Source organism: Bubalus kerabau, chromosome 22, assembly GCF_029407905.1.
Source record: "Bubalus kerabau isolate K-KA32 ecotype Philippines breed swamp buffalo chromosome 22, PCC_UOA_SB_1v2, whole genome shotgun sequence".
Classification (NCBI taxonomy): domain Eukaryota; kingdom Metazoa; phylum Chordata; class Mammalia; order Artiodactyla; family Bovidae; genus Bubalus; species Bubalus kerabau.
In genome coordinates this window covers 38,037,966-38,054,798 of record NC_073645.1, presented here as the reverse complement: position 1 = coordinate 38,054,798, position 16,833 = coordinate 38,037,966, and the positions used below count along the sequence as shown (strand labels likewise).

At 36.3% G+C, this 16,833-nt stretch overlaps 1 protein-coding gene across 1 annotated transcript in view; it reads right to left on the bottom strand.

Moving 5' to 3' along the window:
* The window catches only part of ATRNL1 (attractin like 1), an 802,696-nt gene that overhangs the window by 550,885 nt on the left and 234,978 nt on the right, over positions 1 to 16,833 (bottom strand). Inside the window, exon 20 of the mRNA XM_055559801.1 lies at positions 7,389 to 7,482. Coding sequence (XP_055415776.1) covers positions 7,389 to 7,482 — 94 coding nt within the window. The remainder of the gene's footprint in view (positions 1 to 7,388; positions 7,483 to 16,833) is intronic.

The window sequence follows — 16,833 nt, the reverse complement described above, 5'->3', positions numbered from 1 at the left end:
GGAAATAGATGGGGAAACAGTGGAAACAGTGTCAGACTTTTTGGAGGGTGGCTCCAAAATCACTGCAGATGGTGATTGCAGCCATGAAATTAAAAGACGCTTACTCCTTGGAAGGAAAGTGATGACCAACCTAGAGAGCATATTCAAAAGCAGAGACATTACTTTGCCAACAAAGGTCCGTCTAGTCAAGGCTATGGTTTTTCCTGTGGTCATGTATGGATGTGAGAGTTGGACTGTGAATAAAGCTAAGTGCCGAAGAATTGATGCTTTTGAACTGTGGTGTTGGAGAAGACTCTTGAGAGTCCTTGGGCTGCAAGGAAATCCAACCAGTCCATTCTGAAGGAGATCAGCCCTGGGATTTCTTTGGAAGGAATGATGCTGAAGCTGAAACTCCAGTACTTTGGCCACCTCATGTGAAGAGTTGACTGATTAGAAAAGACTCTGATGCTGGGAGGGATTGGGGGCAGGAGGAGAAGGGGACAACAGAGGATGAGATGGCTGGATGGCATCACTGACTCGATGGACATGAGTTTGAGTGAACTCCAGGAGTTAGTGACGGACAGGGAGGCCTGGCGTGCTGCGATTCATGGGGTTGCAAAGAGTCGGACACGACTGAGTGACTGAACTGAACTGAATATCTTATATACAATAAATAAAACAACAAAGGAAAACACTAATTAACTAGATCAGTGGTTCTCAATGGGGATAAATGTGCAGGTAACAATTATCTCCATAATTATAGAGTTCTAATGCACCATATTAAAATAACTAAAAAAAGAGGCAGAGGATGATAGATGACCTGAATGCACAAGGCAACTCCACATGACAAAAAGAGTCAATCCAAATTTTACACCTTGGAAAACAAAAAATAAAGAGTTTTGTCCATAATTATTTGACAGTAGAACCTAACCATTTTACCTATAAACAAAAATTAGTTTTCCATGTTTATAATATATAGTGAATTTTCTAGGAATGCTATTACCACATAAGTTGAAAATAGACTATATATAATTATTCAGAATTTAACAAAGATGAATTCAACATTTCAGAAAACTTCATCAACAAATACTTATGCAATTCATGGTATATACAGCACACATTTTGGAATATGTGTCCAGAGAATGTTTCAGACTCCTTTAAAGAAAATAAGAGCTAATTTTGTTATTTTAATCCTATCCTATATATTTAAAAAATTGTATTCCTATGATATAAAATGTACATGGAAAAATTACATATTAAAACTATTTATTTGAGTAATGCCAATTGATTTTCAGCTAGGAATTCTGACAGCATTCCCAGAAGCCCAAAACACAACTCTACCAGCTTGGTATTACTGTGTGTTTTTCCAAATTATCCTCTATTTCCTATTGTCTAAGAAATGATATAGTTTCCAAGGTCTTTTTAAGTTCCAGAGATAGAATGTGTGCTTTGATATGCGGTAGGGTTTCAGGTAGAATGAATGCTTTCTGTGACACTTTATCTAAATCTTACCTATATTTTAATCTAAGGAATTATTTTGGCAAAGGGTCAGACACGACTAAGCAACTGAACTGAACTGAACATTTACAAATAAGATCCACCTAATATTTGAGAATATAATACTTTCTTATTTTCTCTATTTCAACAGCCTATCACTTATCTTGGTATAAGATCTCTAATTTCTAATTTACCATCTTCACTGGGTCCAGAGTGGATGGAAGGAGTTTCAGAGACTCCTTCTACTTGACCCTTTCTACCTAACAGCTCTTTACCCAAGAGTCAGAAGACCAACAAGAGGTTCTGTCAGCTGCTACGTATATCCATTCCAATCATGCATGTAGGGACAGGAAAATGACCACAGAGTGAGTTTACAGACCGATGTAGGGGGCTTCCCTGGTGACTCAGACTGTAAAGAATCTGCTTGCAATTCGGGAGACCTGGGCTTGATCCCTGGATCTGGAAGATCCTCTGGAGAATAGAATGGCTACCCACTCCAGTATTCTTGTCTGGAGAAATCCAAGGACAGAGGAGCTGGCAGGCTACAGTCTATAGGTGGCAAAGAACTGGATACAACTGAGGGACTATTGCTATCACACTTAATTAAAAAGATTTGGACCAAAATTCCATTTATAACCTGGTCCCTATAAGCTTCCATGCTAACAAAGGGGCTATGATTCATCTCTAAAGGCCATAGCACTATCTAATTTTTTTAATATAAATTTATTTATTTTAATTGGAGGCTAATTACTTTACAATATTGTATTGGTTTAGGAAAATTTATTAAGTTCTAGAGATGCTATTCCATCATCACTGAGAACCACTGACCTAATAAATGGATGTTTCCTTTGTCCAGCCAAAATATTTTGAGCTTCATACTTACTGGGTACAATATATAACATATTATTGACTTACACTTCCTGTTTGTACCTGAGTAGAAATGAGTAGCTTTGCAACTAAAAGAGTAACAAAGATCTTCATTCTTTATGCAGAATATTGAAAGGTACAGAAAAGTAACTACTGTAGTCATGGTGAAACCATAAAAGCCATGGGAGTTGGCCAGACGATATCATAAGTATATACCATAATATTTTAGCAAAACTTCTTCCACCTATTTTCATCTGAAATCTTTTATTTCCCACCAAGAAACATCCGTATCTATCAGAAGTGTTGTCAGAGGTTGAAAGAAAAATAAATGAACCACTGACCTTCTTAAAACTTAAAACTTCTGACCTTCTTTAAACACGCATTGAAAATGACAGACATTGTATTGTACATAATGCAAACAAGCGTCACCCTCACACTGTTAACTGAGAAATTTTACAGGAAAAATATGTGTGTTTTCCTTAAAGTCTGCATGTTGCTCCTCAAATTGAAAAAATTTTCCAGAGAAACAATTTTCACTCATTTCATGTTAGCTTATAGTTTCATTAAATTCATTTTTTTAACTTACCAATTTTGAGTTCCAACTGTGTTCAGGCCAGTGCCAGAATGAGGACTCTACCATGGCAAGATTAATAATTTGGTGTTCCTTTAAATAAATATTTTGACCCCATATTGAAGGCCTGCCCAGGATGTCTGCTATTCCCCTCTCCCTATCTTACACCACAGGAAATGCATTGTTAAAATTTTCTCTAATTATTTCCCGCAGGGTTCATGGAAAAAGACTCTAAAAAGGGTGGGGACCCGCAACTCCACATTCCTAGGACCTTCATATTATTGATGATGAGCACTTGAGCACTAATGTATCAGCTGGACATTTAAGCTTCCTGCTGGCTTCACTCCATGTTAGTCACTATTTCTTTATCATCTCTCCCTGAAACCTCTTGCTTCTCTTTAGATTTCTGGCCATTTGGTCACCCTATAATCTCAGGACTCCAACGCTTTCAAGAAAACTCATGAATCTGCATTTGTCCAGCTTTACTTCTTTCATTGTAAAGGTGGGAATGATGCTTTTTCCAGCTCTCTACAACCTTGAGCAAAAACTAGAAACGCTACGATCATGTTCATGTTTATTTCTTTGCTTTACTAATGTTGTTTCCCCTTCTCTTTACTATATTCTATACTCAGAAAACTTGAACTCTCTTCAACTTTCATCTTAAATATGCCCTGTTCTAACTATCCTTATTCTTCCATGATAAATCAATCATTCCTTTCAGTCCTCATTCAATATTTTCTTCATTCTATTCCATTAAATAAATTCATTGAACATTTACATTGTGGTACTGATGCAACAGTCCCGAAAGAGTTTCACTCAATAAAGGATATAAGCAAGTACACACATAATACATTGGAAAAAGTCATAAATAGGAAGAGACTCAATTTCAGTTTGGAGAGGTTATGAAATCTACCAGAAGATGTGATGTCTAGCTACATGTGCATGCTGTGCCAAGTTGCTTCAGTCGTGTCTGACTCTCTGCAACCCTGTGGACTGTAGCTCGCCAGACTCCTCTGTCCATGGAATTCTACAGGCAAGAATATTGGAGTGGGTTGTCATGCCCTCCTCTGGGGGATCTTCCTGACCCAGGGATCGAACCTGTCTTTACGTCTCCAACATTAGGTGGGTTCTTTACCACTAGTGCCACCTGGGAAGCCCCCTTCTAACTACATTTGTTGTTGTTCTGTTGCTCAGTGGTATCCTACTCTTTGCAACTCCTTACTTAAAGCCAAACAAATTATCCTGGGAAGAAGGAAAGGCTCATTCATAAGCATCTCAAAGCACTAATGTGAGAAAGTAGTGTAGTATATTTTGCCTAGTGTCTCCACTGCAAGCCTAATACTTTAAGTAAAAGCCATGTGTTATTCATCTTCATTAATAGTAAGAAGCACTCATTTAATGATTGTCTACTGACATGAGTGACTAGCTTTACTTCCTAACAAGAGCATTTTTTCCAGTATAAGCATATGGCAGGAAATTACTGCTTTAATTGCTTTAAGAATGAGGACCCTAGACTTCCCTAGCAGTCCAGTGGTTAAGAATCTACCTGCCAATGCAGGGGACACGGGTTCAATCCCTGGCCTGGGACGATTCCACGTACCACATACCAACTAAGCCCTGGAATCACAACTACTGAGTTCACACAGGGCAACTAATGAGCCCAAGCACCCTGGAGTCCAAGGTCTGCACCAAGAGATGCACCAATGAGAAGAGCATGCATCGCAACGAAGAGTAGCCCTCACTCACCGCAACTAGAGAAGACCCAAGGCAACCAAAAAAAAAAAAAATTAATTAACTTAAAAAAATTGTGTGAGGATGCTAATGTCACCCCTGCCCCACACTAAAATAAATAAAACAGATATTTATACAAAAATAATTATAGGTATTTAATATAAATATGTAATATAAACATTTCTATTTTATAAATATATTGTATATATTATGTAAATAATTACAAATATAAATATAAATAAATAAAACAAATAAGTAAAATGAAAAAGCAATGAGAGTAATTCTATCTATAAAAACTTAGAAAAAAAAAAAAAAAAACTTAGACAGAGTGAAGTAAGTCAGAAAGAAAAACACCAATACGGTATATTAACACATATATATGGAATTTAGAAAGATGGTAACAATGACCCTATATGCGAGACAGCAAAAGAGACACAGATGTAAAGAACAGACTTAGACTCTGTGGCAGAAGGTGAGGGTGGGACGATTTGAGAGAATAGCGTTGAAACATGTATATTACCATATGTGAAATAGATCACCAGTCCAGATTTGATGCATGAGACAGGGTGCTCAGGGCCAGAGCACTGGTATGACCCTGAGGGATGGGATGCGGAGAGAGGTGGGAGGGGGGTTCAGGATGGGGAACACATGTACACCCATGGCTGATTCATGTCAATGTACGGCAAAAACCACTACAATATTGCAAAGTAATTAGCCACCAATTAAAATAAATAAATTATTTTTTTAAAAAAAGAAAAAAGAAAACAAACAAAAAAACTATCTACAAAATACGCCCACAATTTAGTATTCCAATTTCTCCCATACTTGTAAAAAATTTACCCTAATTCTAGTCACTAGCAGTAAAATGTACTTTCATCATTCAGAACTACATAAATTATTTTTCTAATATTTCATGCATATGTCAAATCTTATAACTGTATATCTAAGCTTACAAACCCATGAGTTCAATGAATTAAAATACTATCTCTTTCACCTACATCACAAAAGAGATAATTATTATGGATGGCTATGCCATTTATGAAAAAATAAAGTACAAATTTAAACTGTCAGTGTTTAAAATGATATTAGAAGCTCAACAAAAATATTTGTTGCTTAAGACCAAGATCTACTACATAAATCACTAGGAAAAGGGGAAGCAAGGAACTGGGGAAAATGAAAATGAAGGGCTCTTGTTAAGAATCTATTAAAATTTTAATATGGCAACAGCAGAACACTGATTCAGGCAAAAGCTCTTCTAAGCATGAGGCCCTGTGCAAATAAATGCACGTGTCACATGACCACCAAGGTAGCCCTGCTTATAACAACCAGTATACGGCATTGCAAAATACTGGTGGCATCTCTGACTTAAAGCATAGGACTCTGCTTAATTAAATTGGTACTGAGAACAAAATAGCCTTCCTTAACAGGAATTTCCCTATGATCTTACGCTTTGACTTTACTTTTAAGTTTAGAGACTACGGAGAAGGAATAAAAACTTGTTCTGCTCACATTCTCTTGAAAACCTATGACACCTCTGAGACTAGCCAAAGACATGATCATCTAACATGAAAAATGCAGAATAATTCTACAGCAAATAAAACATTTGTTCTAAGTAAAAACAAGCAGAAAGATCATTTTCCAAGGCTAACAGATTTCTTTGGATATAAACTTTTATTTATATATAGATAGATACAGTTTTGGAGAATGCTTTATTAATTTTTAAAATAATTTTGTGGTTTATGTCAAATACAGTATATTATATCTAATACAAAGACAAGTGCATGCAGATAAATAATTCAAAACTATCAAAATGATTTAGTATATAAAGAATATAAGTAAGAAAAATCATTTAAATAACCTGAAACAACTAGTGTTTAAAGTTACTTCTTTTGGAGGTGGGCGAGAATCAATCTTCAGATTAACAACTAAATTGCTATGCTAAGTCACTTCAGTCGTGTCTGACTCTGTGCGACCCCAGAGATGGCAGCCCACCAGGCTCCCCCGTCCCTGGGATTCTCCAGGCAAGAACACTGGAGTGGGCTGCCATTTCCTTCTCCAGTGCATGAAAGTGAAAAGTGAAAGTGAAGTCGCTCAGTCGTGTCCGACTCTTAGCGACCCCATGGACTGCAGCCTACCAGGCTCCTCTGTCCACGGAATTTTCCAGGCAAGAGTACTGAAGTGGGGTGCCATCGCCTTCTCCGAACAACTAAATTACAAAAAGACAAAAACCACTCATAGAACTACTAAAAGCAGAGTAGCAACAAGAGTGGGGGTTCATGTCTAATGAAATAACAAAGAAAAAAAAGAAAATGAGTATAAGAAACCAATTGAAAGGCTTAATGAGATTATGATGATCAGGATTAATAATAAAAGATTTAAAACAAAGAAATGCACAGAAACATTGAATTTCAGTTCTTTAACAAAATGTAGAGGAAAATTATAAAGATAGCCACCCAAATTTGAGATTTCATATATAAGATGTTCTAGAAAAAATAAAAATATTTCTTTTTATCAGAAAGGTACAAAAGACAAATATTCTATGGGCTTTGTTTTAAAACTTCCACAAAATCGTCATTTAAAGGCTTAACTTCTATGAAGATTGATAAAATGCAAATCAGCATAGTTGATAATAATATTGGTTGCTTAACTAACACAACACTAAACTTCAAAGGGAAACCTGTAGCAATTACTTCTACAGCAGAAATTTAACCCACAAAAGTTCTATAAAGTAATTTTTACTTACAATTGGCATTGATCACCTTTTATTCCTTTAGTTGTGCAGAAACATTTTCCTGTGTGCATGTGACAAATATTTGCATGGCCACTGCATGTACAAGCTGTAAGTCAAAACCAAAATGATATTGAATATTCCCCATCACAAACATGTACATCACATTTCAGGGAAGATTTTATTATCTTATTTTTAAAATCATCGATTATCCTCTTGCCACCCAAAAACTAGGGTTATGACATGGGTTATTTTTAATTAAAGGCAAGTTAATTTACTCATTTAAAATTTTTTGTGAAACGCTTCAAAGTCTTTGGAGTATCCTGAAGTCTAGTGTGGATCCAAATATTTATCGCATCCTTTTCTGGATGTTTTTCCATTTCTAATTTGGAACATCTACTTAATAAAATGAGTTTCAAAGAACACAAGATCTTTAGAGTCAAACAACTTAGCTACAAAATGCACATGAATAATCACTAGTATGTTGACCTTGGGCAATTTATATAACCTCTCTAGTCTTAGTCTCTCTGTCCTCAAAAGCAGGGAGATACTCTTGGGACTTCTGTGAGAATTAAATGAGATAATGTATTTTAAATTCTGAACACATATCAAGGACTTAATAACTATTACCTCCACTACTGTTACCACTGCCAACAATAATATAATATAGTTTTATGTATTGTATAAAAAGTTTATTTGCCCAAAAATCATTCTTTTAAACTTCTAAAGTCATTCTCAGTTTTAGTATTCCAGAATACTACCTGAAACATGCCACAGTATAATAGTTATACCCAGTGAATTTGGTTCATATGAACTCATTTCATTTTCCTACTCCACATTCCTTTGTTAAAGATCAGTGTTCCAAATATTTAGGACACAAACCTCATACTTCATTGTGCCCAACATCTAATCAGCCAGTCCGTTCTAGATTCTACAAGGAAGCATCTTTCTTGTATCTGACCTTTCCTTTCCATGGTGATAGCCATCACTCAAGTCCTGTCACTCACACTCTCTGACTGATACCAATATAATTCGGTAACTGATCATTCCACCTTCAGTTCGGCTACAATTTCATTCCTCAACCTTCAGACGTGTTTTAAAAAGATAGGGCTGATCATGCCATTAGGCCTTTCAAAAACTTTTAATGAGAACTATTGTGTTTCTGCACACAATCAGCTAGTTAAAAAATTCTACTGATAAAAATGAAATTATTTGGCTTTTTCCTGATTTTCATACACATTTAAAAATGAGATAATGAGTCACTATTTTGATCAAAATATAAAATACTGTCATGTGGAGTTATTTGCTTGTGCATTCAGGATACCTATCGTCTTCTGCCTCTTTTTTAATTATTTTAATAGGATCCATTAGAACTTTATAATTATGGAGATAATTGTCATCCCCACATTTATCCCCACTGAGAACCACTGATCTAATTAATTTGTATTCCTAGGATATAAAATTTATGTGGCAAAATATTGCAGAAACTAAGCTTCTCATTGCTTATGATCACTCGCTTTGAAAAAACACATAATTAATGTACAGTAAAAACATACAACCCTACATACACACAAAAAATAATTTTGGTAGTAGATAGATTTTTATGAACCTTGGTTTGCTTTCTTCAAGAGATGAGATTTTCTTTCAAGATTTTCTTTCTTCAAGAGATAGGAATACCAGACCACCTTACCTGCCTCCTAAGAAATCTGTATGCAGGTCAAGAAGCAACAGTTAGAACTGGACATGGAACAACAGACTGGTTCCAAATTGGAAAAGGAATACATCAAGGCTGTATATTGTCACCCCGCTTATTTAACTTATATGCAGAGTACATCATGGGAAATGCTGGACTGGATGAACAAGAAGCTGAAATCAAGATTGCCGGGAGAAATATCAATGACCTCAGATGACACCATCATTATGGCAGAAAGCAAAGAAGAACTAAAGAGCCTTTTAATGAAAGTGAAACAGGAGAGTGACAAAGTTGGCTTAAAACTCAACATTCAGAAAACTAAGACGATGGTATCCGGTCCTATCATTTCACGGCAAATAGATGGGGAAACAATGGAAATAGTGAAAGACTTTATTTTGGGGGGCTCCAAAATCACTGCAGACGGTGACTGCAGCCATGAAATTAAAAGATACTTGCTCCTTGGAAGAAAAGCTATAACCAACCTAGGCAGCATATTAAAAGGCAGAGACACTACTTTGCCAACAAATGTCCATCTAGTCAAAGCTATGATTTTTTCAGCAGTCATGTATGGACATGAGAGTTGGACTATAAAGAAAGCTGAGTGCTGAAGAATTGATGCTTTTGAACTGTGGTGTTGGAGAAGACTCTTGAGAGTCCCTTGGACTGCATGGAGATCCAACCAGTCAATCCTAAAGGAAATCAATCTTGAATATTCCCTGGAAGGACTGATGCTGAAGCTGAAACTCCAATACTTTGGCCACCTGATACAAAGAACTGACTCATTCGAAAAGACCCTGATGCTGGAAAAGATTGAAGGCGGGAGGAGAAGGGGATGATGGAGGATGAGAAGGTTGGATGACATCACTGACTTGATGGACATGAGTTTGAGTAAGCTCCGGGAGTTGGTGATAGACAGGGAAGACTGACATGCTGCAGTCCATGGGGTCACAAAGAGTCGGACACAACTGAGCTACTGAAGTGAACTGAGGTTTTCTTTATTAGAAAAGATTTCTACATAACAGTGTTTTTCCTTCATAAAGAATATGCAAATAGATCAGATTACATTTGTGAATAAACTCTGGAAACACAATATGTGAGAACCACAGAAATGAATGACAAGGTACAGAAATGCAAGGAAAAGGAAATTATCGTGAGCAAAAAAGGAACTCAGATGTACTGATGACAGGTAACATCATAAATAGTAAATGAATATAACATGATATCTTTTAATATTAACTTGAAGTTTCACAGCAATACTATTTGTATTCAAAACTACACTAAAAAACAAATGATATACATTAATATTTTAAAAGTTGGGTAAACATTTTATTTATCCTTACGGCAGAGCTAAATAATGTCATACTTGCAGTGTTTCTTTAAAGAATTATCATTGTATAGTAACTTTAATAATTTCTGAGATAGAAAAAAATTGTGTTAAAATACTTTTCAATGTAAACTCATTTTGAGAGAATTCCCTTGAGGTACTATACTTTAGGCTAAAATGGCACAAATGTATTTTAAATTCAATTGTTTAAAATGTATATTTTATGACATGACAATGTTGAAATTATTCTGTTTTTGTCAGCATTTGAGGTTATCTTTTTATGCTGAATAAGCACCTATAAAACCATCATACTGTGGCCTTTTATTTGGTAAATTTTATATGATGATGATTTTACAGCTTAGATATACACTAGAGGAACATTATGTGGTCACATGGTATTTCTGTTTCCCTATAATATAAATTTTCAATATCAACTTATAACCGAAACTAAAAAATAAGGATAGGAAAACAAACGCTATAAAAGTTATTCAAATAAATTGTATATAAAGAACATACTTTAGAAAACTGAAATCAAACAGTAGTCATTGGCAGTATTTGTTTCAAAGTCAGTTTACGTGCTTAGAGCTTTAATTTCTATGTCATTGCTATTTCTCACAAGCACATACAACTTCTGGGAGTTGGGAAATCACGTCCATTTAATTTCCTTTCTACATTTCTAGCATAATTATACTTGATATTTAGTAGATATACATTAGGTTTCACATATTGTAAGAATTCTGGCAAAGACAAATGTTCAAACAGCCACATGACTTAAAATTATATTTTCCTTCTTATATTTTTATTTACAGTTCTAAGTTCAAATATTCACCATCTGTGGCTTATGCAAATAGGAAAAAAAACATAGTTAAAATAAATATGAAATGTCGATATCAATATTTTAGCAATCTGATTTTTCTCACTAAAAACTCAAAAAGTACAAATATTATCACATATTAACCTGTTACTCAGAGTACGATTTTGTTTTCTTCTGGAAAGATAAGTCTCATAATTTAAAATATGTCATTTCATTTATGAGATTACTTTGTTTACTCGGGATATTGGGCACCTGTATTTGCCTAAATACAGAGTAAATGAGAAATTAAGAAATGATCCTTTCCCCAGCAAGTGAAGTACAGTGAAACTCAGTTGCTCTGTCCTTGTTCCAGTTGTTGGATGCTACTGGGTGAAAGGCAGTACTCTAGAGCTACTCTGAGAATATGATGGTGAACAATAATCTACAACTTAAGGACTGGAACTGCCAAGTAAATGGCGCTGTTTTGAGGATTTAAATCACAGACTGAAAAGTCTTCAAGTGCCAAAAGGGCTACAAGTTTCATATTTTACATTTCAAAGCCATCTAACATATTGAAAAATGAAAAAAAAAAACCCTTAACCATCTGTTTAAGAATTAGTAAACTGATATCTATAAGGCCATGTCCTCATTTCCTATTTTTAAATGGCTCATAACTTGAGAATGGTTTCTACGTATGGAAACAATTGTGAAGAAGGAGGAGGAGTTGAAGCGCGAGGGAAAGAGGATGCAGAGGAGGCAGCAGTAAAGCAACAATAACACCTGGGTCAAAAAATAATCATTTACTCTCTGATCCTTTAGAGAGGAAAAAAAAAATGCCAACTCCAGAAATACAATCAGAAAGCCTGGAGTCACATAACTTGTCAGTTTTACATTCTGAATGAATGTTAAAAACTAAGCTCTCATTTAAAACCAAAAAGGGGGCTTCCCTGGTGGCTCAGTGGTAAAGAATCCACATGGCAATCCCTGACCTGGGAAGATCCCAGATAGTGGCAACTAAGCTCGCGTGCCACAACTGCTGACCCTATGCTCCAGAGCACAGGAGCCCCACCTACTAAGACCACACACCACGACCACGGAAGCTGCCGTGTCCCGGAGCCCGTGCTCCGCAACAAGAGAAGCCAGTGCAAAGAGAAGCCTGCACGCCGCAATTAGCCAGCAGCCCCTGCTCGCCACAACCAGAGAAAAGCCCACACAGCAACAAAGATCCAACACAGCTGAAAATAAAGAAATAAAATGTATTAAAAACAAAACAAGGTTTTGGTTTTCCTTTTTGACAGAAGAGAGTTAGGCATAAACACTGAAGATTTTTGACCAAAATTATTTTCAACCCAACTGTCCTGGCATTGTATTTTTAATATCTTGTATTTTGCTTGGATAAATGAGTAACTTTAGTCATATTTCATTTTCTAACACTAGCAAGATAAATTTCTTGAACACCCTAATCACTACCATTAGTTTTTGACCTCTTCAACTTTGACTTCTTACGTTTTCTTTCTTTAATCTATAGCTTTCATTCAGCTAAAAAAGTAGGGCAAAATGTTAATACCCTGTGCTAGAGAAGAGGCAAGAATGCCACATAGTATTAGAATCTGTTCACAAACCAAACATCAATAATAAGTGAAATACCAGGCGTTTTTTTCCCCATATTCAGGTCTACCACCAAAAATTACTGTTTGGCTCAAGTTCAAATTCTAAATTCCAAATTATTGAATTTTTATCATGTCTCTTTTCAAATCTGCATTGCTTTCAATGAGATTATTTTTAAAAGCTGCATTGAATTGTAAAAACATAGATACACAGATAAATACATAGATACACAGATATATACACAGATAAAATTCACAGACAGACAAAACAGAGAAGAGAAAGCTTTTCATTGTAGAAAAAAATCTAACTGATATTGTAGAAAGGATGACAGAATTAGAAAATCTCCACTTGGAAAAAAAAATCATAAAAATAGTGGATAAAAGTTTGAAAAGTAATATGATACTCACATAGTCTCAAAGTATCTCCTACAAGACATTTTTCCATTAAAGGAGAAAATAGTAATTTCATAGTGAAGAAATCTGGCAGACACCACTTTAACCAAATATTCATAGTGAACACTACCATTACTGAATGACGACAGCATGTAACTCCTGATATAGTGAGAAGAATTTAGCATAACTACACGGGTATTTCTGCCAAAAGTGTGTAATCAAATGTTATGATGAAGAAATGTCACACAAAGCCAAATAGTATATTCAAGTTGTCATTGTTCAGTTACTAAGTCATGTCCGAATCTTTGTGAGCCAACAGACTGTAGAGACATGCAAAAATAGGCCAGGCAGGTTTCCTAGGACACCCTACAGCAGAGCATTCTATGAAACCTTTCCTAAATTGAAATAGTGTAAAACAAAGGGAATATTAGCATAGGACACATCTTGCTAAGTGTACAAAATAAATCAAGACAAAGCACAGATGCTCACAGAAGCAATTCTAAGCTACAGCACCTTGATGCTGAGATGCTGAGGCTAATTCCCAGGGAAGGAGTTTGGTGGTGCCACTCTTGTAGCTTGAGGGGTTTGCTGTTTCTCTAATTGTTCAGTCATTCAGTCATGACGGACTCCTTGTGACCCCATGGACTGCAGCAGGCTAGGCAACCCTGTCCTTCACCATCTCCAGAGCCTACTCAAACTCATGTCCATTGAGTAGGTAACGCCATCCAACCATCTCGTCCCATGTTGCTTTTCCTGGCTTCAATCTTTCCCAGCATCAGGGTCTTTTCTAATAAATCAGCTCTATGCATCAGGTGGCCAAAGTATTGGGAGCTTCAGCTTCAGCTTCAGCATCAGCTCTTCCAGTGAATATTCAAGGTTGATTTTCTTTAGGGTTGCCTGGTTTGATCCCTTCCAGTCTAAGGGACTCTCAAGAGTCTTCTCCAATAGCACAGTTCAAAAGAATCAATGATTCAGCGCTCAACGTTCTTTATGGTCCAACTCTCACATCCATACACGACTACTGGAAAAACTAGAGCTTTGACTATATGGACCTTTGTCCACAAAGTAATGTCTCTGCTTTATAATAGCTGTCTAGGTTGGTCATAGCTTTTCTTTAAAGGAGCAAATGTCTTTTAAGTTCATGGCTGCAGTCATTGTCTGCAGTGATTTTGGAGCACAAGAAAATAAAGTCTGTCACAGTTCCCATTGTTTCCCATCTATTTGCCATGAAGTGATGGGACCGGAAGTCATGATCTTTGTTTTTTGAATGCTGAGTTTTAAGTCAGCTTTTTCACTCTCCTCTTTCAACCTTCATTAAAAGGCTCTTTAGTTCCTCTTCACTTTCTGCCATAAGGGTGGTGTCATCTGTGTATGTGAGGTTATTGCTAGTTCTCCCTGCAATCTTGATTCCAGCTTGTGCTTCTTCCAGTCCAGCGTTTCACATGATGTACTCTGCATATAAGTTAAATAAGCAGAGTGACAATATACAGCCTTGACATATTCCTTTCCCAATTTGGAACCAGTCTGTTGTTCCACGTTTGGTTGTAACTGTTGTTTCTTGACCCACATACAGGTTTCACGAGAGAGGTAAGGTGGCTTTGTGTTCCCATCTCTTTAAGAATTTTCCAGTTTGTTGTGATCTACATATTCAAAGGTTTAATGTAGTCAGTGAAGCAGAAGTAGATGTTTTTTCTTGAGTTCCCTTGCTTTTCCTATGATCCAACAGATGTTGGCAATTTGATCTCTGGTTCCTCTGCCTTTTCTAAATCCAGCTTATACATCTGGAAGTTCTCAGTTCACCTACTGTTGAAGCCTAGCTTGAAGGATTTTGGGTATTACATTGTCAGCATGTGAAATGAGCAAAATTGTCCAATATCCTTTGGCATTGCCTTTCTTTGGAATTAGAATTAAAACTGACCTTTCCCAGTCCTGTAGCCATAGCTGAGTTTTCCAAATGTGTTGACATACTGTGTGCAGCACTTTTACAGCATTATCGTTTAGCTTTTTAAACAGCTCAGCTGGAATTCCATCACCTCAACTATCTCTGTTCATAGTGATGCTTCCTAAGGCCTACTTCACTTCGCACGCCAGGATGTCTGGCTCTAAATGAGTGACCAGACCACCATGGTTATCTGGTTCATTAAGACCTTTTTGTACAGTTCATCTGTGTGTTCTTGCCACCTCTTCTTAATCTCTTCTGCTTCTGTTAGGTATTTGCCATTTCTGTCCTTTACTGTGCCCATCTTTGCATGAAATGTTCCCTTGGTATCTCCAATTTTCTTGAAGAAATCTCAAGTCTTTCCCATTCTGTTGTTTCCCTCTATTTCTTTGCATTGTTCACTTAAGAAGGCTTTCTTCTCTCTCTTTGCTCTTCTCTAGAACTCTGCATTCAGTTGGGTATATATCATTTCCTTTCTCCTTTGCCTTTTGCTTCTCTTATCAGTTATTTGTAAAGTCTTCTCAGATAATAACTTTGCTTTCTTGCATTTCTTTCTCTTGGGGATGGTTATGATCACCATCTCCTGTACAATGTTACAAAATTCCATTCATAGTTCTTCAGACACTCTGTCTACCAAATCTCATCCCTTGAATCTATTTGTCACCTCCACTGTATAATCATAAGGGTTTGTTTTAGGCCATACCTGAATGGTCTAGTGGTTGTCCCTCTCGTTGTTCGGTTGCTCAGCGGTGTCTGACTCTTTGTGAACCCCATGGACCACAGCACGTCAATCTTCCCTGTCTTTCACTATCTCCCAGAGTTTGTTCAAATTCACGTCCATTGAGTCAATGATGCCATCCAACCATCTCGTCCTTCGTCACCTCCTTCTCTGCCTAACCTCCATCTTTACCAGTGTAAGGGTCTTTTCCAACAAATTGGCTCTTTGCTTCAGGTGGCCAAAGTAAAGGAGCTTCAGCTTCAGCATCAGTCCCTCCAGTGAACATTCAGGGTTGATTTTCTTTACGACTGATGAGCTTGATCTCCTTACTGTCCAAGGGACTCTCAAGAGTCTACCCCTTTCTTCAATTTAAGCCTGAATTTTGCAATAAGGAGCTCGTGACCCGAGCCACAGTCAGCACTGGGTCTTGTTCTTGCTGATGTATAGAGCTTCCGCATCTTTGGCTGCAAATAATATAATCAATTGATTTTGGTGTTGACCATCTGGTGATATTCACTGTAGAGTCGTATCTTGTGTGCACTAAGTTCTACGTTTAATAACAATAAGCATCAATGTTACTGGCCTGATTTCTATAACTATAATGTAGATAAGAGAATTCCCAGGTTTTAAAAAATAAATCCAAAAATGTTTAAGGAAAAGAGGGACATCAAGCCTATGATATTTAATTGAGAGATAAGAAGAAAAAAAACAAATTTGAAAGAATATCCTAAACAACTTTTCTGTGTAAAATTATGCTCCCCAAAATTAATAGACCTTTTTGATTTTGAAAAGATTAACTATATCTACACTTAAAAACAGACAATAAAATACACTTTTATGCATTCTACTTATAAGTCAGTAATAACATGCTAACTGAAGAGTTGCTTGTTTTTCTTGTATGTTACTAAGGGTTTGTTTTTATACTTTTGAGTGAAGGGACATGGTTAACAATATATAAAATAAAAAATGATTTTATTTCTCAAGAAAATATTA